Source organism: Xenopus tropicalis, chromosome 1 (assembly GCF_000004195.4).
Source record: "Xenopus tropicalis strain Nigerian chromosome 1, UCB_Xtro_10.0, whole genome shotgun sequence".
In the NCBI taxonomy this organism is placed as follows: Eukaryota; Metazoa; Chordata; class Amphibia; order Anura; family Pipidae; genus Xenopus; species Xenopus tropicalis.
The window spans coordinates 42,713,084-42,736,999 of NC_030677.2; the positions used below are offsets into that span (position 1 = coordinate 42,713,084).

The following is a 23,916-nucleotide window of genomic DNA, read 5'->3' on the forward strand; positions in this document are numbered from 1 at the left end:
AGCTCCACTGTCAGGACAGAAAGTGTAAAGGATCAGGATCAACTAGAAAGGGAAGTTTGAGAACAAACTTCATGTTGGGTTGAAAAACATGAAGTCACTGAATGAGCACCGCCCACTTTCTCTAACCTTGGAGCACAGTAATACAGTAAAAACCACTGTGCAAAGTTTGGGGACCCTGCTTTTAATAGTGTCTGAATGGCAGGAACTTAAATTTCCCCACTGAAAGTCAACGAGTGACATCTGATTGGCGGTTGGTGGCTCCACCCCCTTTTTCTAACCTGGAACTGCAGTTACCCAGTGACTAATTCTGCAAAGTTTAGGGACCCTAGGATTAATAGTTAAAGAACGGCAGCAGTTTAAACTTAAACCAATAAAAGTCAATAGGTGAATTGTGATTGCCACCCAGTGACAAACAGTGGGCACCCTGGCATAAATAGTGTGAGAATGGCAGCATTTTAAATTTAAACCAATAAAATTAAATGGATGAAATCTGTTTTCCTATTTTTGAACTGCAGTCCCCCAGTGACCAACTGTGCAAATTTTTGGGACTCAGACATAAAAATTGTGAGACTGACAGCATTTTACACTTCACCATTGAAAGTAAATATGTGAAATGTGATTGGCTGTTGGTGGCTCCGCCCACTTTTTTTTTTCAAACTTTGAACGGCAAATACCCAGTGACTAACTCTGGAAACTTTAACAACCCTGGAATTAATATTTAAATTATGGCATCAGTTTAAATATAAACCAATGAAATCTAATAGGTGGAAATGGATTTGCTGTTGGTGGCTCCTCCCACTTGTTCTAACCCTGAATATGTAGTCATCCAGTGACTGACTGTGCAAAGTTTGGGAACCCTGACATAAATAGTGTGAGAAAAGCAGCATTTTAAATTAAAAAAAAAAAAAAAAACAATAGGTGAAGTCTGATTGGCTGTTGGTGGCTCCACCCACTTTTTAAAACCTAAAAATACAGTCCCCTAGTGACCCTGGTGTTAATACTGTGAGAAAGGCAGCAGGTTGAATTTCCCCATTGAAAATCAATAGTTAAAATCTGATTGGCTGTTGGTGGCTCCACCCACTTTTTCTAACTCTGAACTGCAGTTACCTGCTCTGCAAAGTTTGGAGACCTTAGTATTAATATTTAAAGAATGGCAGCAGTTTAAATTTAAACATATGAAGTATATAGGTGAAATCTGATTGGTTGTTGTTGACCCCGCCCACTTTTCTAAACTTGAAACATAGTCACCCAGTGACAAACTGTGCAAAGTTTGGGGACCCTGACATTAAACATGTGAGAATGGCAGCAGTTAAAATTTCCCCACTGAAAACAATGAAAGAAATGTTATTGGCTTTTGGCGGCCCCGCCCACTTTGTCTAACCTTGAGTACAAAGTCACGCAGTTACTGTGGAAATTTTGCGAACCCTACCATCAAACCAATAAAATTCAATAGGCGAAATCTGATTGGCTGTTGGTGGCTCCGCCCACTTTTCAAAACTAAAACTGCAGTCCCCTAGTGACCAAGTGTAAAAAGCTTGGGGTCCCTGGTGTTAATACTGTGAGAATGGCAGCAGGTTGAATTTCCCCATTTAAAGTCAATAGGCAAAATCTGATTGGTTGTTGGTGGCTCCGCCCACTTTTCAAAACTAAAGCTGCAGTCCCCTAGTGACCAACTGTGAAAAGTTTGGGGACCCTGGTGTTAGTACTTTCAGAATGGCAGCAGATTGAATTTCCCCATTGAAAGTCAATAGGTAAACTCTGATTGGCTGTTGGTGGCTCCACCCACTTTTTCTTACCTTGTACCACAGTTACCTGGTTCCTAACCATGCAAAGTTTGGGGACCCTGGCGTTATTACTGTGAGAATAGCAACAGGTTGGATTTCCACCAAGTCAATAGGTAAGATCTTATTGGCTGTTCACAGCTCCGCCCACTTTTAGGCATCCAACAATCATCATATTTTCATTCAGGCTGAGCTCATGACTATGTGATTCAAGTTTGGGGAGTGTAGCCTCAAAGCTGCAAGATTGGCTGCAGTTCCAATTTTCCCATGAAAGTCATTGGGTAAAATTTGATTGACTGTTGTTGGCCCCTCCCACTTTGCGTTTTTTAAAAATAAAACTTGAATGCGTAGTCACCCAGTGACTGACTGTGCAAAGTTTGGAAACCCTGGCATCAAACCAATAAAAAGCAATAGGTGAAATTTGATTGGCTGTTGGTGGCTCCGCCCACTTTTCAAAACTAAAACTGCAGTCCCCTAGTGACCAAGTGTAAAAAGTTTGGGGACCCCGACGTTAGAGAATGGCAGCAGGTTGAATTTCCGCCAAACCAATAGGTAAAATCCGATTGGCGGTTCACAGCTCCGCCCACTTTTGGGCATCCAATAAACATCCTATTTTCATTCAGGCTGAGCCCATGACTATGTGATTCAAGTTTGGGGAGTGTAGCCTCAAAGCTGTAAGATTGGCAGCAGTTTCAATTTCCCCATTAAAGTCAATGATTAAAATTTGATTGGCTGTTGTTGGCCCCTCCCACTTTGGGGTCATCCAACAAATGTTGCTGTTTGATTTGGGGTGACCCCATGATTATGTTATTCAAGTTTGGGGGGTGTAGCTTCAAAGCTGCAAGTGTGGCAGCAGTTTGAAAATCTTCCCTGTCAAAGTCAATGGGAAAATTGGGGGGTTCGGAGCGGCGCCACAAAAAGACGGGGGGCACAATCGCTTAGAAAAGCACAAGCAACCTGCTCCGCTATAGGGCGAAGATGTGTGGGGAGTTTGGGTGCTGTACCCCTAAAACTGTAGGAGGAGTAGCGTTTAGAAAATGGGGGGTGCTAAGAATAAGAAGCGGAAGAATAAGCCAAAGTAGAAGAACAGTATATTGGGGTTTTCAACCCAACATAATAATGTATAAAAGTATAACCTCACAGATACCAAGAGGGCCTACCAGCAAGGTTAACCATAAACCACAGTGGTGCTTTAAAGGGATTTTCATGCTCTTGGAGCATGCTGACATCACCTCCTGCAATATCCCTGGTGTATAATGGGCATGTCTGCTCCTTAGCACATTGGCGCTGACATTGCCATCCCATACTGGCTCAGGGACATCGCCAAGCACCAGAGCAGTGCAACCACTGCACCACAGCATGGTAAAAATTGTCACAGAAGCCAATACAGATTTTATTAAAGCTATCTTAATGGCAAGCAATAGTTGGAGGTTATTACAAAATCTTTACCACGGCAACTGTTGCCAGCAATGCAGCTACAATGTAAATTTTGTACTAAAAATGTTTTCTAGAACATAATGTTTAGATATTCAGATAAGAAAAAAAAACAGCACCACTATGACTATTGCTAACAAGATTATTGGCCTGTAATTTGTTAGTGATTTTTTTATTTTTCCGAAAGTACCACTTTAACTTTATCAACCCACATATACAGCAGTGTTTAACATTAATTCCAAGCATACAAACACTTTATTTTGTCTTGAATCTTGAAAAAGAAATGTGAGCTTGCTCAGTGTGCTCTACTGCCACTTCCCTACAGTTTCGAAACAGCAAAATATTGGGTCCGTTGAGCAGTTCGGCTGGTCCTTTTAGAAATCCTAATGTGATGACTGTCCTTACATGGAGAGGCTTGATAAAGGGCTGGAGTGAAGCCCGAAACGTTGCCTTTGGCACTTAGTAAAGATTCACATTTTTCAAAACAACCGGAGTGCTGCTGTTTTCTTCATTCTTGTCCTTACATGGAGGGTACTGTGCAGAGTGGGGTCTAATAGAGATGGCGATTTATAGGTCAGGAAACCCAAATGTGCAAAGCAGCTCTGAATGATAGCTGCTGAGCTGCAAGCATGTTACTTGCAGTGTAATTCTGTTTATTTATCAGAACTCAACCCTTTTTGTAAATTTAAAGGAGAAGGAAAGTCATTTTAGCACTTTACTGCCAATAGATTCGCCACATTAGTGCCACCTAGAACACTATATTTATTCTTCAGAATGCTTTAGTATACCTGAGTAAAGAGCGTTGGAAGCTCCCTCCATTTGTTTAAGATAGCAGCTGCCATTTTAGCTTGGTCTTTGTAGCTTTCTGCTGCTTGTAGCATAGATCACACATTCTGATGGGAGGGGGAGTGAATTCTTATTGGAGGGGGAAGCAGGAGAAGGGAGAGAGGAGAGACCTATACAGATTCTGGCCCAGGAATGAAGGATTTTTCTGAGAGAGGAAGTCTGATACTGAAGAACATGTTTACAAAAAAAGAGACAAGAAATCCTGTGTTTCTTTTGATAGAGGACTCAGTGCAGCTTTTCTGTGAGTGCTTATGGCTGTATATACATAGACCTTTCTGAAAAAGCTTACTTAGTTTTTACCTTTCCTTCTCCTTTAAAAAAAAGAGAGACTATATATATATATATATATATATATATATATATATATAAATATATATATATATATATAAAATAGTCCATAGGGTGCACACCATTTGCAGCAACAAAACCTGGGTGCTAGTACAAAAAAATGCACTGGAACAAGGACAGCACTCCTAGGATTTAAAGAATTGTGAGCAAAGTATACATGCAAAAATAGGAATGTTTATTACTCAACGTTTTGGTCTCACACAGAAACCTTCACCATAATATATATATATATATATATTTAGAGCCATTCGACTCTACTTGGGATTTATGCATATAGATCTTTACGAGCAGCTGAAGTAACAAACAGAGTACCACTTATATCACTGATTAAGAGACAGAGTTCTACACAGGAACATATGTATTATTCTTACATGTATGTATGCATAACATTATTTCTATAGCACAACGAGTATACACAGCGCTGTGCCATTTTACACTACAAAAATTAGTAACAGGGAGGACAAACACTGCAATGAATAAATATAAAAATACTTATATATAAGATATCAGATAGAGGACAGAGAAGATCCATGCCCTGTAAAATGTACTACAAATATGCAGTGTTTTTTTTACATTATGTGTGCATGTAATTGCAATTAAAAGCAGTATCCCAATTTACAAAAGACGGTTTCTCCTCCAGGCATATAAACCAGCTGGTATTTAGGATTCAGAGCCAATAGTGCAGATAATATTAACAGCAAGACAGATACTACTTTTAAAAGCAATTACATTTACAAATAACATTCAAAACAATGCATATAGTTAATTAATGTATAATCAAAAGTTGCTTACAATTAAATTTTTAATGTTTAGAGTTACAATGAGCCAAGTAACTTTTGTTATCTGAAGGTAAATGAAAGAAGCCATCACTACTAGATCTTGTTGTTAAAAAAATCGTTTTAATGATGTAATAGTACAAAACCTATAGCAATAAATACTTATAGAACAGAAAGAAATATTCACACAGCAGGTCAAGCACAATGTTTCATTTGCAGTATCGATCTGCTTTCAGTTTAGATCTCCTATAAAATAAAAGATACAAATTATTTAAAAAAACAAAAAAAACAAACAAAACTCCATGATGCCAATTTATACAGTGTTATCGCTTTATATGAGGACGGAGTCAAGTGTTATAGTGGGGCTGGTCTTATATGATTAAAAGGTGTGATGGATATTTATATTCTTGTTTTGTGGTGACAAATAAAGACATCAATAAAGGCAGCAGGGCTGCTTGGAGGGAAAGCACTGCTTTCATAAATATAAAATAATGCAAAAGGTATTTATAATTCCTACATTATATGCCAGTATAAATTGATGGAAATTAATAGCAAGGCATTTTCACAATGGAAAGGAAAAAAAATAAATGTTCTGCAATGCTTTCTACATTATTGTTTGCACTATATAATAATTGCTGTTTGCTACAATAGGGCTGTCCATTTTATCCCAATATAAGTGAGTCAGATATCCACTATAATGAATGTACTATAATAAAATAACGATATAATTCAAAGAAATCTTTGGATCACCACTAATTTTTACCGGTCTAGAAGTGTCTCGTGAAAGTTTCCTTCTTTTCTGGCCTTTTTTAGATCTTTGTTGTCTTCCAGACTCACTTTGAGTTTGTTGTCCTGGAAACTCTGGAATTTCTTTCTGCAAGACAAACATATAATGTTGGGCATTTCAGAGAATAAAGTGTGTATTATTGTTACAACCACACTGATGTTAAATTAATGCGTAGACACACCCTGAAATTCACTGTGATAGCACCTTGTACCAAATGCATTTGTATTACTGCAAATCCTTAAAGGAACCAGTAATACCAAAAAATTAAAATGTTTCAAAGTGATTAAAATGTAATGTACTGTTGCCACGGAACTAGTTTGCTTCAGAAACCCTTCTATTCAAGCTGGAAAAATGGAGAAAATGCACAGGTTACATAGCAAATATGCTCTATAGAACACAATGGGAATCTACACATCTTATCGTTTATCTGCTCTGTAACCTGTGTATTTTCTCTTTTTTTTCCCTAATTTGTTTATATAAACTATAGTTTAAAGGAAACACACAACTTTACCAATGCAGGGCAATAGTATATAATTATTTTAATATACTTTCATTTCCTCTTACAAGGCGTCAGTTTTATAAGAAAACACATTACCTAAAAGAAAATTTAAAATAAACCTCTGTGAACTAATTTTACCCAGCAAATAAGTACCTGTCCCTGTAAGTACCTGTCATTGTAATGAAATACGTTTACCTACGGGAAGACTAAATATATTAAAATATTGATTCAGGTTTAGAAATACAAATCTCCAATCATACATACACATAGTTTATTTCACATTGCTTAACATTTCCTTTATCTTCTTTGGGAATTTCATCTTCACTTTTTCCATCTCTCTCAACACATGAGCGGATCTAGAAGTAAAGACAAAGAAATGCATCAAAGCTTCCTACCTTCCATTTTTCACCAGTGCTGGGGCAGTTGCATTGAATAAGGAGTACCTGAAATTATTTTTTGTTCTGCTAAAGCTACACTGTGTAGGGTTGAGTTAACCTGTAGCCAATACGAGCATTAGAATGTTTACAAAATAAAGGGAATGGAGAATTCCAATTATGATAATAGACCTTTAAGTCTATTGCATAGGGGGGGTTATTTCATATGTTTTGCCCACCACATTTTTCTCCTGGGGCAATAGGGCACTTGTGTGCAATATGCCTTACATTTTAATATCACAGTAAGCTTGCTTATTAACCAACAGATCTTTCTAGTGTCCAGCAGCAGACACTGCCAGGTTAGGTTGGGCTAATGATAACATCACCTGTGAACACATGTTTACAGTACGAAGAAAGGTTGGGTATCGCTTTCAGAAAGTGAGAGAATCCAAGGCTATAAAAGTACAGATGAGATCAAGAGACCAGAGTTATTGTTCTGTTGGATAAAAAAAAAATTTTTCTATCAAATTATTTCTTCCCATCTGAAGGACAAATCAGTTGTAACATTTAGTTAAGAAACAGGGTGCCTCAGAGGATCACTTTAAACACTGACAATTATCACCAGGCAGCTCTCCAATAATAACAATCACACAATGAACTGTACCCTAAACATGAAAAAATTTAGCAGTTTGCATCTGAGTGCCACAGCCCTATAACACTACATACACTATAATACTGCAGTTATTACCTTTATCATTTCTCCTTCACCAGCTGTTTTACTTTGTGCTATTAAGTCACCTTCTTCATTACATCCAACAAAACAACTGTTTGAAGCAAGAAGTGCCATTTTCCCCTGTAAAAAACATAAATGAGCACATTAATATCTATGCCTTTCTTTGGCCACATACATCTTTTAATAAACTATACTGTATTTGGAAATAGGGGTATATGTTTTATCTGCAATGATTTTGTGAGAGCATCCAATCTGGAAAAAAAGGAGTAGCTACAGAGATTTAAAACATTAGGGAACTAATTAAATATTGTTATTTAACTGGTTGTCTGCCATGTACCAAATCCACAGCCTTTAAGATTGTGTTATTTAAACTTGAAAAAAAAACTAAATTTCTTTGCTGGAACACATACAAGCATACCAATACCGAGTGATCAGTTAAATGTATTGCTTTAGGCATAAATTCACATTTTTGGTGCCATGTTTACAATCATTCTAAACTTTCAGCACACTCTCCACTTTGCCAGTACATTTTACTTACATTTTCAAAGACTGGTTCCCATTGCTCTCTTGCTCCTATGGCATCAGAACGCCCAATGACAAGGCCATCAGAATTGATACCAAGATATTTGCCATAGCCAGATTTTAGTGCAATTCTTTAACAAAATATAAAAGACTTATGTTACTTTTTAAAAAGAAAGAAAGGAAGAAAACAACTGAATTCAAATTTGAATCTGGTAAACATGGGGGCATGAGGAACAAGAATGTAAATAGAGACAAGGGGAAGTATACAAAAGTTGGGGGGTGGTGAATAATAAGGAGGGTTTATTGAATGGCAAGACGAAACAGAGAAGTTACAAGTAAAAGAGTAAGAAGTGGGGTAGAATTGATGAATAAGGAAAGTAAGGTGGAAGAACAGTTGAAGCAGGGATGAAAACACTTGAAAACGGTAGGAAGGAAATTCTAGCAAAGTAAGGAATGGTGCCATTTAATTTAAAGGTTATCTTCTGCTAAAAGCAAACACATAATAACGATAAAGTTGGCCAAGACTGATCATAAAAGGATCCAGACATATAGACCACAGAAAGGAGTTTACACTTCTGGATGGAACATTCGGCTACATGGTGGTCATGCCCAAGCCCAGATTTGTGGAAAGGCCACAAAGGGCCAGGTCAAGGGTGGCATGATTTTAGGGGGCACAAACTAAATCCTGGGTTGGTCAAGCTGAATTTTAAAATGAATCATGAAGGGGGCCCATATTTAAAGCAAAGTCAACATATTTGGAAAGAAAATTACCAAAATGTCTCATCTCAATATGAAACAAGACACTATAACAGGCTGCATAAAAGAGGTTTTAATATAGTGAGGTTTTGAGTGCTTGACAACAATGTATTTATAAAGTGCCAAAACACATATTCTGCAGCAATGTATAAAAGATTGCTGTTAGTTATGTAGTTATGATTAGTCCTAAATCCCAACGGACAGAGCCTGTCTCTGTCATTTTGGATTCTGGATGAAAGTTTAATTATATCACTATAAAAGGAAGCATATTAGATATTTTGTTACCCTGGGACTGGCAGATCAGCAAGTGCCATATAACGTACTGGGAAGGTAAAAATGTATTTTGGCTACCAATGCTATAGAACATCACTTGTTTAACATCAGAAACCAAGAGAAGCAACAAATTAGTTACCTTGAATCGGACAACTTGATTGCTGTGAATTGCTCTGGAGGCGATGGTCCATCATCATCTGTATTTTTGTGAAGAAATTAACTAAATACTAGAAAAACAAATCCTTAAGTGCAATAAATATTCTAGTTTGCATAAAGTGTAATCAATATAACTGTATAGCCAAGTTACTGTAGCATTCACCACATACATAATCCTAAATATTAAATGACTGCATTAAAAAATATATAAATAATTTAAAATATTATTTTTATAAAAGCGTAGCTGCAACTTTTATTACTGACCTTTATGGGGAGCTCCAATAGTAAACAGGCCAGTATCTAAAGCATGAATATAAGCTCCTTTGTCCATTTCAATAGCCACTGTCCCAGAAATTTCTCCAAAGTTCTTAACAGTCCACCAATTTCCTAAAGAAACAGAACAGTTTGCTAGAGGAATCAAATATTTTTTTTTAACACAGCTACTAGCGTGAATTAAAATGAAAAAATCCTAGAATATAAACACTACATTTCCTTTAAAATTGTGACTGTAAAACAGAATTCTGTGTACTTTACAATCAAAGTTAACCCAATAGGATTGTACAAACTGACCAACTACATCCATCTTGTCCTCATCAGATTCTTCTCTTTTCCTTTTTTTGTCTTTGTTCTTTTTCTTACTGTAAAACATAAGGCAGACCAAACAACAATTTATATGCTAAACAACGCTGGACCAGGATAAACATTTGATCAGCTGACACATGTTAAAGGAATACTGTCATGGGAAAACATGTTCTTTTCAAAACGCATCAGTTCAATGCATTGAAATCTGTTTTTCAAAGACGCAAACAGATTTTTTTATATTTAATTTTGAAATTTCACATGGGGCTAGCCATATTCTTCATTTTCCAGGGTGCCACAGCCATGTGACCTGTGCTCTGATAAACTTCAGTCACACTTTACTGATGAGTTGCAAGTTGGAGTGATATCACCCCACCCTCCCAGCAGCCAATCAGCAGAAAAATGGGAAGGGAGCAAGATAGCAGCTCCCAGTAGATATCAGAATAGCACTAAATAGTAAGAAATCCAAGTCCGGTTTGGGACTCCTCCAGTTACATGGGAGTAGGAGAAATAGGTTACCTGAAAGCAGTTCTAATGTGTAATGCTGGCTCCTTCTGAAAGCTCAGACTCAATGCATTGACGGAGCCTACACACCAATATTACAACTAAAACAAATACATTTGTTGGTTCAAGAATAAAAGTTTGAATGGTAGAGTGAATTATTTGCTATGTAAACAGTGTAACTTAGAAATAAAAAGTATATCATAGAAATCATGACAGTATCCCTTTAAAATAAACTGAAGGCACTGGATACATTTCAGTGCAGGAGAATTCACCAAAAATTCTTGGTAGGGTTCCCTGTGGCTGCATTACCAAATGTCAACTGACTGGTCACCCCTGCATGCAGCATTTGCAATAGATACTTGTTTCTGCTGAACACTAAGGTAGCCCTAGACTAGCAATGTGTGGCTATCTGTGGGGCAGCCAAACAAATAAGCAATGATATTTGGCTCTGAGGGAGTGTGTTTATTTTAGTGTACAAGAGCAGTATTACAGTAGTCTGTATATCGAAGGGTATCAAAATGTACATGCACTTTAAAGGAGAAGGAAAGGCTAAGTCACTTGGGGGTGCCAAAATGTTAGGCACCCCCAAGTGACTTACATGACCTACCTTGTACCCCGGGCTGGTGCCCCTGTTAGGAGAAACCAGCACCAGCCCGGGAAACCTGTAGACACCGCTTCCTCCTTCCTTTGCGCGCTGCTGCCGAAATCCATGGGCTGGCGCATGCGCAGTAGAGTGAAAAGCCGACTTTAATGTTTAAGTTCGGCTGTTCACTCTACTGCGCATGTGTGCGCAAGCGAGGAAGAAGCAGGAAGCGCCGGCAGCTGCCCCGGGCTGGTGCTGTTCTCTCCGTACGGGGGCACCAGCCCGGGGTACAAGGTAGGCGTTCTAAGTCACTTGGGGGTGCCTAACATTTTGGCACCCCCAAGTGACTTAGCCTTTCCTTCTCCTTTAAAGGCAGCTTCATGCACTGCATGGTGAGCAAGACTTACCTCTTGTTTTTCATTCCCTTCAGCACTAGCTTGGTAGATTTCACTTTTGAATATTCAGCCATTGTCAGACAGAGTAATCCTGGAGGTTATACTTTCTGTAGTTACAGTGGAAGCCCAACACGATCCTGTCTCACTATTAAACCTTTTACACAAAACAAGAAAACAAACAAAACCAAGTATGAAGCAAATACAGACTGGCATTCAGGAAAATAATTGGCATTTGGCGTTAAAAGGGGATCGCGGCTGCAGTTTCTGACTGTAAGTGCCTATAACCAACACATAAAGAACAATGAGCATCTATGTGCAACTGAGCAACAGGGGCAGCCATGGCCAGACTTGGATTCAAAATGAGCCCCGGCATTCCAAGCACACAGGGGCCCAAACAGCCCCCCAATAAATAGTGAGTGTCTATGGTATCTCAAAGCAGCCCCTCTGGCATTTGCCAGAATTCACAGATTGCCAGTCCCAGCCTGGCCATGTTCAACATGTGCCCACAAACATGTTCAAGGTAACTATATTCCCAAGATGATAAAGTGCAGCGGCCGAAGCGGCCTCCCAGAACACCCACCTAATGCTCCCTAAATAAAGAAACAGAGGTGCTAGTTCAGGTGTATACATCTAGCTGAACAGCACCCACTCGCTAGAGGGCTAGCAGGCAAATGTGTCCCGCTTTACCCTGATACCTACCCTAACAGGAGATGTTGCTAAACTAGTTGTAAACAGTACGCGCTTCCGGACAGCGAGCCACAGGCCCGTCTCATCTCGCGAGATTTTGACGTCACGCTAATATATACACGCCCACTTGCTACGCCTAGTCATAGGATGAGTGGGGCAGCCTGAGTATGTTGTGCTAGCGCTAGGGAGTGCAAGCCGAGGGAATCCGCACACAATACCCTCTGATCCTAGAGCCTGCGCTAGTATAAAATAAAAGCGGTTTAGGGCAAACAAGGCCCAGAATTTTCTTGGTTTGGAGACAAAAAATGGGCTAATTAAGAGGAGACTGAAATTGAGCAAAGTTTATGCTTCAATTATCCTGGTTAAAACTATGAAGTGTATAGGTTCCCTGTCAGTTACGCAGCAAAAAGTCCTGAGGCCCTATAGAGACGTCAATAAAGACAGGTTTCCCCCTATGGGGAAGTGCTTACCAGCTCTCTTACCCATGGTTCCCCATTAAACAGATATTGACACCAGAAATGAAACCTTTTTTACATCTGTCATTGTCTTTGCATGCTATTTATAATCTTGCCATTAAAGTATTTGTCCAAGCTTTTACATTCCTTATCTGATGCCCCATGTTGCTCTATGAGGGGGCGGCCATATTTGTGCAGCAACTTATTGTACAGCGCTGCGGAATATGTTGGCGCTTTATAAATAAATGTTAATGTAATTAGGCCGTTAGCATTAGGACCTATAACTGACAGGCTGAGAAGGGACAGTCAGGTTGGCAAAACAGTCAGGTTTAGGAACTTCAAGTAACAATTACTTACAAAAGCAGCCCTATCAGCAAAAAATGATCAACACGACCTATAGGGAACTTTTTATGTACATTCATATTTTAAAAAGTTGTTTTTTCGTGTCAGTATCACTTTAACACTGTCACTGTTTTAGTCCATTGTTTTATGTGAAGACTAGCGCCATATTTTTTACAATTTAGCAACAAACAGGGCTAAATTTACATCATTGGAATATTGGGTCAGATTATGCTAATATGCTATGTAACGGTGCTTTCTAACTTCTGTGCTACAGAGGGCCTGAATTTTTCTGGCCTACATGTTGGGGGGCCGATAATGGAAGCCAGATTTTATTTTGGTGAAATACTTTAAATGTGCAGCCCCATTCCCTCGCTCCAGGCCCCACCCAGCTTACTTCCTCTCTTAAAATTGCCCCAAAACTCACATATAATACAATAAAACATATCAGTTTATGGGGTGTCCCCAAAAATCCTATGTGAAAATCCAGCTCCTGTTACAGGTCACACTAGGGGGGACATTTATTAATACACGAACGCTCTGCGTATTTTCGGTGACTTTTTCGTACCTTGCAACAAAATTTTTGCGACAAAATTGTCGTGCCGAGTACGAAAGTTTCGGATTCATTCAAGCTTCGTTATCATGACTTTACTTGGGCCAGGTTGGAGCTGCAGAGTGCCATTGAGCCCTATAGGAGACTTTCCTTGGGCCAGGTTGGAGCTGCAGAGTGCCATTGAGCCCTATGGGAGACTTTCCTTGGGCTGGGTTGGAGCTGCACAGTGCCATTGAGCCCTATGGGAGACTTTCCTTGGGCCAGGTTGGAGCTGCAGAGTGCCATTGAGCCCTATGGGAGACTTTCCTTGGGCCAGGTTGGAGCTGCAGAGTGCCATTGAGCCCTATGGGAGACTTTCCTTGGGCCAGGTTGGAGCTGCAGAGTGCCATTGAGCCCTATGGGAGGCTTTCCTTGGGCCAGGTTGGAGCTGCAGAGTGCCATTGAGCCCTATGAGAGACTTTCCTTGGGCCAGATTGGAGCTGCAGAGTGCCATTGAGCCCTATGAGAGACTTTCCTTGGGCCAGGTTGGAGCTGCAGAGTGCCATTGAGCCCTGTGGGAGACTTTCCTTGGGCCGGGTTGGAGCTGCAGAGTGCCATTGAGCCCTATAGGAGACTTTCCTTGGGCCAGATTGGAGCTGCAGAGTGCCATTGAGCCCTGTGGGAGACTTTCCTTGGGCCAGGTTGGAGCTGCAGATGGCCATTGAGCCCTATGGGAGACTTTCCTTGGGCCAGGTTGGAGCTGCAGAGTGCCATTGAGCCCTATGGGAGACTTTCCTTGGGCCAGGTTGGAGCTGCAGAGTGCCATTGAGCCCTATGGGAGACTTTCCTTGGGCGGGGTTGGAGCTGCAGAGTGCCATTGAGCCCTATGGGAGACTTTCCTTGGGCCAGGTTGGAGCTGCAGAGTGCCATTGAGCCCTATGGGAGACTTTCCTTGGGCCAGGTTGGAGCTGCAGAGTGCCATTGATTCCTATGGGAGGCTTCCAAAATCATGCACAGAAGGATCAAAGTCGGAAATGTTTTCCCGCTGTTTACAATCGTTCGGTACGAAATTTTTGGATAGCCAATACGATATTATCGGGACTAATACGATTTTTTTGTAGGCATTTTTGTGATATTTGCGATCTTTAGAAATTATCATATCCAATCCTCCTAGGTGTGATTGACAGGCAGGGCTATTTAGTGAGCAGCTTCTAGCTCTGACAAGTCTGGTGTATTGAGAACAGCTCCATGGTATAGTGTTTGAAGAAGAGCTCAATGGTCTGGTTCATTGAGTGTAGCTTATTGATCTTGTTCAGTAAGTGTAGCTAAATGGTTTGGGTCAGTAAGTGTACCTCAGTTGTCCGGGTCAGTAAGTGTACCTCAGTTGTCCGGGTCAGTATGTATCGCTCCAAGGCCTTGTGTGCAGCTCAGTGGTCTAGTGCAGTGCTGTCCAACTGGCAGCCCGCGGGCTACTCTGTGTGGCCCCCCACCTGTCTAGCTGCATTGATGGCTTACCTTTGTGTAAGCTTTAAATGGTATCAGTACTGAGATTAACTGGCCCCCTGCATTGCTCACACCTCAGATTCAGGCTGTAATTACCCTGTATTGTTTAAATATGTAATCGCCTGTTCTGCTCACACCTTTTAGTTTCTGCATTGTCCACCCCCTGCATTGTTCACACCTCAGGCTCAGGCTGTAATCACCCACAATTGTTTATCTGTTCACACCTCCTGTAGGAGCAGTGCCAGCATTATGTGACTGTATGTCCTACCTGCTCTATGCTACCTGTGTGAATGGCACACACAGCAGCTTAGGGCAGGCAGAGCATGGCACACACAGGCAGTTAAGGGCAGGCAGAGTATGGCACACACAGGCAGGGTAGGGCAGGCAGGGTATGGCACACACAGGCTGAATAGGGCAGGCAGAGTATGGAACACAAGCAGGGAAGGGCAGGCAGTGTATGGTGCACACAGGCAGCATAGGGCGGTAGAGTATGGCACACACAGGCAGCATAGTGCAGGCAGAGTACTGCCTTTGTGTTCCATACTCTGCATGCCCTATGCTGCCTGGGTGTTCTATACTCTGCCTGCCCTATGCTGCCCATGGGCCATACTCTGCCTGCCCTATTCTGTCTGTGTGTGTCATACTCTACCTGTCCTATGCTGCCTGTGTGTGCCATACTCTCCCTGCCCTATGTTGTCACTGAGTGATGCTAAGTGCAGCTTAATGGTCTGGGTCAGAGATGCTGTTAATTATTCTGGTTCATGGAGTCCAGCTTATTATTATGGATTTGAAGTGCAGCTCAGTGTTCTGTTTCATGGATTGTAACTCACTTTTGTAGTTCATGAAGTGATGTTGTGATGGTCTTGGTCAGCGAGTGCACTTTAGAATTCTGGTGTATACAGTTTTTCATGTAGTGCGGCTCATTTTTCTGGATTATGGAGTGCAGCTCAGTGGTCTTGGTCATCAAATTCATCTCAATGGTCTATGTCAGCGAGTGCATCTTAGTGGTCTGGGTATGTGAGTGTAGCTCAATGGTCTAAGTCAGCGAATGAATCAGCGAATGAAAAGGCCTGGGTCAGCGAGTACAGCTCAGTGTTCTGGGTCAGTGAATGCAGCTCAGTGGTCTGGGTATGCAAATGCAGCTCATTATTCTGGTTCATGGAGTGCAGCTCAGTATTCTGGTACTTGGAGTCAGGGGCGGGCCAAGTCGACCTGGCGCCCTAGGCAACCCGGTCAGCCACCCCCCACCCCCTACCCCCTTGCGTGTACTTAGGCATTCGGCCACTCCCCCTCTCCCCGAACGGCGCATGCGCGCCAAGGCAAACGCAAGGGGGGGTAATTGCCTCCGCCGCTAATGACAAGCGGCGGAGGCAATGACAAAGTAGCACTAGGGGTAGGCAGGAGAGGCTCCTGTCTGGCGCCCCCCAATCGTTGCGCCCTAGGCAGCTGCCTCTTCTGCCTACTCCTAGTTCCGGCCCTGCTTGGAGTTCAGCTCAGTGGTCTGGCTCCGCGAGTGCAGCTCAATGGTTTGGGTCAGCGAATTAAGCTCAATTACCTGGTCAGCGAGTGCAGCTTAGTAGTCTGGGTATGTGAGTGGTTTATCAAGTGCAACTCACTATTCAGGTTTATGGAGTGCAGCTCAGTATTTTTGTATGTGGAGTGCATCTCAGTGGTCTAGGTTAGCGAGCGATGCTCATTATTCTGGAATGTAGCTCAGTTTTCTGGTTCATAAAGTGCAGCTTATTGTTTTGGCTCATAGAGTGTAGCTCATTATTCTGGTTTATGAAGTGCAGCTCACTTTCTGGTATATGGAGTGCAGCTCACTTTTCTGGTATATGGAGTGCAACTCAGTATTCTGGATCATAGACTGCAACTCATTGTTTTGGTTCATGGAGTACAGCCCAGAGCTGCACTCGCAGAATAAAACGACTGAGATGCAATCTATAAACCAGAATCATGACTTGCACTCGCTGACCCAGACTATTCAGCTGCTCTCCATAGTGCTCTCCATAGTGCAAATGCCACACCTTTCCCATACGGGGTTACCCCCTAATTTGGCTACATTTGGAAAATATAGATTTTCCCATAGGGGAGTCTGGGATAGTATGTTCTTAAATTGCATAATATGTAACGTTTTTTGCCAGATATGATGTACATGCAAAATAACCTGATTGGGGTAAGCTATTGGTTGAGGTCTTTTAATAAGTAGCCACTGAAAGGGGTTATGGTAGGCCCCTAGCAAGGCTTTATATAGATGGTACAGTGACTGATGGCTTGCATCCTCAACCCAAGTTGCTATGTGGCTTAGTTGAGCTGCTATATAATATAGATATATATTTGGGAATGCTGCTCCCCCTTGGGATTTGCCTTTAATCAGAGTATTCAGGATTTAGCAATGACGGGTACCAGCCCATATTAGTTGTCTAAATATTGTATCTAGTGTAGTAAAAAACCCCTTTTTAATGACACACGGGGCTTGGAGGAGGGCATAAGTTAGTTTGATCAGATGTATTCTGCCCATTGGGCCAATTAGGAGAGATTCCCAGGCTTTATTTTTCTTTTGTATATAGTTTTTAACCGGTAGTACATTTAGGTTGTAGTATTTGGATAGGGGGAGTTTAATTACAACGCCTAGGTAAGTGAATTGCTGAACCATAGGGAAGGGTATATTTAGCAAATTGTATGTTTAACCCTTTTACTGCCAGCTGTTTTGGTCAAAGCTTGTATTGCCAGACAGTTTTTGAACATTTTTTTCACTTTAGGGGCCTTTCCTCGGGGGGACTTTTAGTTTACCCAGGAAAACAATATAAAGTTTTTTTCAGAACAACCTAAGCTTTCAAAATATGGTAGAATTTTCAAGATATAGGCTTCTAAATGTCTAAAAATGCAAAACAATTTTCCATAATATAAACACATACTAGAAACAAAAATTATTTTATGCACGAATATACAACTGATTTGGAAAGTCCCATGTCTCCTGAATGTGCCAATACCAAATATAGTTTTATGGAGATTTCTCACTTGTATAGGTCAAAAACTCCCAGCAGTACACTACCAAATTTCCAAAGCACTGCTCCAGAAAGCTGCATACTTTAGATTTCAAGGACAACATTTCCACTAACAGAAGGTTTATCCCAGAAAATTGTACATTTTTGGAAAGAACAGATTCTGGGGAATACAGAATAGGTACAACTGTCTGTCTACTCCAAACTATCAAGTCGCAATGCTTTCCTAAAGTTATTGGTATTTATCAAAATTTGTGATTTTTTTTTAAAATTGCTTCAAAGCTTCCAGTCTATAGTATCTTATCTCCTACAGGTCATAAAGTAACCAAATAAAACACCCTAAATATGAACGCCAGGGGTCCACTGAACAGTTTGATGCCCAATATGTATAGGTTTAGCTAAGTATGTGGCATGTAGGGGCCTCAATGTGAACATACCCCCATATGATCTATAATTTCTGTCATTTCAGCTCCTACAAAATCAACACATTTACATCATTATATGTGGGATAAAGCTAGTAAAAAGTACGCTCACCCCAGAAAGTCATATATTTTTGGAAAGTACACATTCCCCCGAATCTAAAATGGGTACCCATGTCTTTCTACTCCAAAGTACCAAGCCTCACACCTTTTCTAAAGTTAGCAATTTTGATGACATTTCCAAAAATCCCCTCAAAGCTTCCAGTTTGCAGCATCTTATCTCCCACATATCATTAGGTACCAAGATAAAACACCCCGAATTTGAACGCCAGGGGTCCACTGAACAGTTTGATGCCCAATATGTATAGGTTTACCTAAGTATGTGGCATGTAGGGGCCCCAATGGGAACATACCCCCATATGATGTATAATCTAAAAAAAAATGCTCAAAACTTTAATTTTGCAAGTTAGCATCTCCCATAAAGCATTAGTTACCAAGAAAAAAACATCCTAAATATGAATACCAAGGGTCCACTGAACAGTTTGATGCCCATTGTACATAGGATTACCAATGTATCTGGCATTTAAAGACCCCAAAATTAATTTAGTGCATACAAATTGCCCTGGATATCACTTCTGCTACTGAAAGTTTAACTCAATTACTGCATTTTTTTATGGGATAAAACACAAAAAACAATGTTGAGCTCCCAAAACCATATATATTTGAAAAGTACACATTTGGGTGAAAAATACCAGAAAATCGCCTCAGAGCTTCTACTTTCTAGCACCTTATCTCCCACATAGCACTAGGTACCAAGGTTCCATTGAACAGTTTGATGCCCATTGTGCATAGGATCACCAAAGTATCTGGTATTCAGAGACACCAAAATTAAGTTAGTGCGTACAAATTTGCCCAGAGATCACTTCTGCAACTAAAATTTAACACATTTACTGGATTTTTTGTGGTTGATTTATATGTGGTAAAAGTGGCAAATAAATAATTGGACCCCAGAAAACCATATGTTTTCATAAAGTACACATTCTGACGAAACAAAAATGGGTAAAAATACCTTTCTACTGCAAATTACCAAGCTGCAAAGCAAAATTGTGTTAATGTGTAAGATTGTGTGTACACTTGACAAATTGCGTATTTTGTGTGTGTAAGTATGCGTGAGTGCTGTGAATGTGTAAAAGCCCAACAATGCCCCCAGAATATATGTGTGTAAGTGTAAATGTAAGTGTGTATTATTGTATTAAGTGTGTGTTTGTGTGTCACTAACCTGGGGTAGGCAGATCGGTCTGGAGGAGCAGTAGAGGGAAACAGGAACTGGAGGAGCCTCTTTTTCTTCCGATCCGGTGAGTGGAATGTTAATGAATGTAGAATCTATGATCTGTGGCCCTGAGTTACGTATATCCTACGTTCTGTGGCACTGAAAGGGTTAAAGCTTAGAATTTGCCAGTTTCCTTGGGACAGATGCGCACACTCCATTAATTTCCCTTCACCAAAGCACTAAAGTATGGGTGATTTCAGAGCATTTTTTGTGAATACAGTAGGTGGCATCATAACACTTTATTGTCTGTTGGAAGCAGAATAAATGAAGAAAAACCTTATTTATAAAAAGAGTACATTACTCCTGTAAATAGCAAGGCAAAGACTAGCTTTACATGTTAGTGTCATGTAAATAGCACTAATGCTTGCCATAAAGGAGTTAAATGATTACCTGTCAGCACTTCATTACCAGCTGTAGGGTAGAGTTAGGTTCTTATCATCTTCCCCATTATTATTTACTTTAACATAAATGTCACAGAGATGTACTATATATTACACTGCAAATATTGGATGAATAAGTGGTACTGGATTTACCATTTGTATTTACCTCTGCATATGGATTATAAAGCAACAATTATCACTCTTTAAACACCTTACAAAATGAATTGAACTGTATGAATAATAATGACATTTTCTGCTAAATGGCAGCAATTTCCGTGAGTAATTATGGTCGCTGTGTGTATTACACACCCGCACTGCTGGATACCCTAACAAACTGATACATTGGTTTTAAAATGGAAACATGCAACATCAGGTTCCTTTATTTCTGTTCTGATTAGCTCTAATTGCAAAGCAGAAGACTACTCATTCAATTTACATTATATATCCAATTGATTTCTGGTTCCAGTAAAGGAAATCAGTGTTTCCTCTATAATCTTAAATAAGTAACAATATGTAGAGGGCAGTGTTTCCAGTCCTACAGGTAGGTAGGGCAGCATAATCAAATTCATTTGGACCTTGGTGTTGTTTGTCTTGCCCTCAAGGTATAAAAATGTCATGCTTTATTTTTTCTTTTCTTGTCTTTAGGGCCAGGGCACACCACTGCACCACCACCCTAAAGGCTGAAGACAAACTGAGCTACTAGTAGCAGCTACTTGTCATGACTACAAAAATAGACAATGCTGATCATTTACTGATAATTGTCTTTACATGTGTTTTAGCATAGGAAAGTCTCAATATTGTCAATGGCAGAGAATTTCTGGGGTTAAATAGCCATGACAAGTAGCAGCTACAAAATAGCTCCATGTGTCTTTGCCCCGAAGGCCTGTGAAAATGCATGCCATTTCCCTTCTGTGCCCCCCCCCCCCCCCCCGGTGTATTAAATATGTGGTGATTAAGCCTGAAAGCATTAGAGCTCTTGTTCCTTTGACAGAATTGCAAAATGTGGCATATTATCTTACAACAAACTCAGTGTTTTTATCAGAGATTGGAATAACTTTTTTGGTCCCATAAAAGAAACAGAACCAGCACATGGAGCTCTCTTCTACAGGTTGAACCCCAGTGCCCCATCATCATCTACAAGCTCCATGATCTGTTTAACAGTATTTACCCTTTGGCCTCATGACTCCCCCATTCAGCAGTCATTGAAGTGCACTTGGCCCCATCAGACACACCACTCCAACCAAAGCAAATAATGCTATCAATGCCAGAAAATCTGCTTCCAGGGCCTTATTGAAATGTAATATTGAAACTTAATGTTCTAGGGACGAAATCACTATATAACAGAGTGTTCCATTTGTCTTCATGAATATTTTTAGCTGACAGGTTCATTTTGATAAAAACAAGCATTTACCCTTCGGCCTCATGCCTTCATATGGTCATTATACTCCTCACTGACATAATAATATCCTTAGATTTTACAATAGGAGGGAGTACATTATTCACTGTTGAAAGTGTATGAATTATGTCCTTACTGACTAGTCATACATCATTTTATGGGGTAGTTGTGGGTTTTTAACCCCTACCATTTCTTACAGATTTGGTTGTCTTTGCTGTTTACAGCTATTTCATATCATGGTTTTCTGGGGAACCCATTGATATTTCACTTCTGCAACTTTGCTGGTAATAGACTGGGCTGCAAATGTAACCTTCTATTATCAGTATGTGTGTGTAGCTTTGATATCCTGCTTATAACTGACTCCCCCATTCAGCAGTCATTGAAGTGCACTTGGCCCCATCAGACACACCACTCCAACCAAAGCAAATAATGCTATCAATGCCAGAAAATCTGCTTCCAGGGCCTTATTGAAATGTAATATTGAAACTTAATGTTCTAGGGAAGAAATTACTATAAAACAGAGTGTTCCATTTGTCTTCATGAATATTTTTAGCTGACAGGTTCACTTTGATAAAAATGCCATTAATGTCATTTTTTTTATTATAGGTCACATTTACACACAGACCGAGAACAAAGCTTTCTGTTTTTTATTATAAGTTGTCTCATTTAAGTAAAATAATAATTGTCTAAATAGCCTGACGTGAAAACCCTCTCTTGTAGGCAGCTAGAATATAACATTGTTTCCCATCCCTTTCAAACAATATGATGACTTTGCTGCCATTATGATGATAAATGCTCATCATTGTTTTTCAAGGATTTCTTTTATCTAGTGTAAGCAGTATTGACAATAATGAAATTGTCCAGATCGCACCCTTTCCTCTGGCCCATTGTGTCTCTTATTGTGTATTTAACTCTGCAGAGCTGAAAAGGAGGATCTTTCCTAAGGCAGGCACAAGGTTGGTGTTTTCTCTATGTCCTGTACCCCCTCTGCCCCCTGGGCAAGCTATGTAGAATAATTACATATTATAAATTTGTAAACTCATGGTTCAATAGATTACCTTTGAAGGGTTATTAACCAGATTACTATTGGTCTACTTTAATAACCATATTATTGGGGGCTAATACCCTAGGAGTAAATCTGACATAAATACTGTGGAAAGTCAAGGTTTGTTACTTCCTTGGCACAGAGATTTAGAAAGGTGGGTGCAAAACAGAAGGGACAAGGTTCTTTTATAGACCACATTCTTGAATGAGCCCTTTGCTCTTCACTGTCATATAGCGTCTTTACCTCTGGGCTTGAAAGGTATGTCACATGTAACTTGTCTAAGATGTTTCAGCTTCATTTTAATAGGATAAGTAGCACATTTAATAGGATAACATTTGCAGATGCTTAATATTTATATGTTCCTTTAAAAAAAACAAAACAATTGGTCCATCTGTTTTTCTGATTTGCTAAACTATTTTTGGTGGATTAGTTTCCAATACAGCACAATATACTTAAGGGGATTCTTGCCAAATATTTATATAAAACGGCTTGTTAATTTCATCCCTTGGCACTTGTTCTACAGGATACCATATGGCTGTCATATAGTGGCAGTGACTGAAACTGCACGTTGTTATCTATGACATCCCTGAAACCCATTTCAGTATCCGCCCTTTACAGTCTCATTATGTGTTCAATTGATTTTGTTTTCCCAGCGCATTACCATGCCTTTATCAGAGTTGAACCTCACCCACTATTAATTGTGTAGTCCATCATTTCACTTTAGTGTCCCTGCAGACTACAATATGCACAACCACAGGAACACAACTGTTCCACCTCCAATGTCCTTAACGAATAAATACTAAAGAATTGCAACATGTGTGGAGATTGTTCCAATGAATGATAATCTCTGAATTCTGCCATTCAGTATGCCGAAATTATATGTGTTGTTTTAATTTAAAAAAGATGCAACGAAGAAATACTCAAAACACCTAAGAGTGCATGAAATCAGACTAGCACAGGGTGTCTCCCACCCATAAAGTTAACAACAAACAAAGAGAAAATTGGTTTTGTGCTTTATCGGATAAGATTAAAACATAACTTTTATTACAAATAGAGATATAAAAAGGCTGTTGACACCTACTGCATTGTGTCAACTATTATAAACATAATTAAAACCAATTAGTGTTTGAAAACATGTCCAGAGTGCGGATTACCATGATTAGTGCATACAAGTATTACTTCCAGGACATGTTTAGGGTAAGGGCTGACGTGTAGGAGTCACTTCCATGTATTTACAGCCTAAAGTGTAGAGGTAGAGGTAGCTTAAACGCGCCTAGTACTTATAATTTAGAACTCAGTTCATTAGCCCTCATGGGGACATCCGTATCCCTATACACACATATAGACTAAATAGGTGGAGGGGAAAGACAGCGGACAAGGGCAGCCTGAGGGTACATAAAAGGGGGAAGGTAACACGATTAACAGACAAATGTACAGAAATAAGTACAAGGGGAGGGTAACACTGGTATTAGCGCTTAT

At 40.1% G+C, this 23,916-nt stretch overlaps 1 protein-coding gene across 2 annotated transcripts; it reads right to left on the minus strand.

Moving 5' to 3' along the window:
• Positions 1-5,286: 5,286 nt before the first annotated feature.
• frg1 (FSHD region gene 1) lies at positions 5,287-12,096 on the minus strand. 2 transcript variants are annotated; one of them, XM_012960210.2, is made up of 10 exons: positions 11,927-12,036; positions 11,359-11,500; positions 9,856-9,923; positions 9,550-9,672; positions 9,269-9,326; positions 8,117-8,231; positions 7,594-7,698; positions 6,736-6,827; positions 5,949-6,059; positions 5,287-5,431 (listed from the first exon to the last, which is right to left on the minus strand). In XM_012960210.2, exons 2-10 carry the CDS (start codon positions 11,418-11,420, stop codon positions 5,395-5,397), a joined length of 771 nt encoding a protein of 256 aa, XP_012815664.1. In that variant the 5' UTR covers positions 11,421-11,500; positions 11,927-12,036; the 3' UTR covers positions 5,287-5,394.
• Between the last annotated feature and the right edge of the window lie 11,820 nt (positions 12,097-23,916).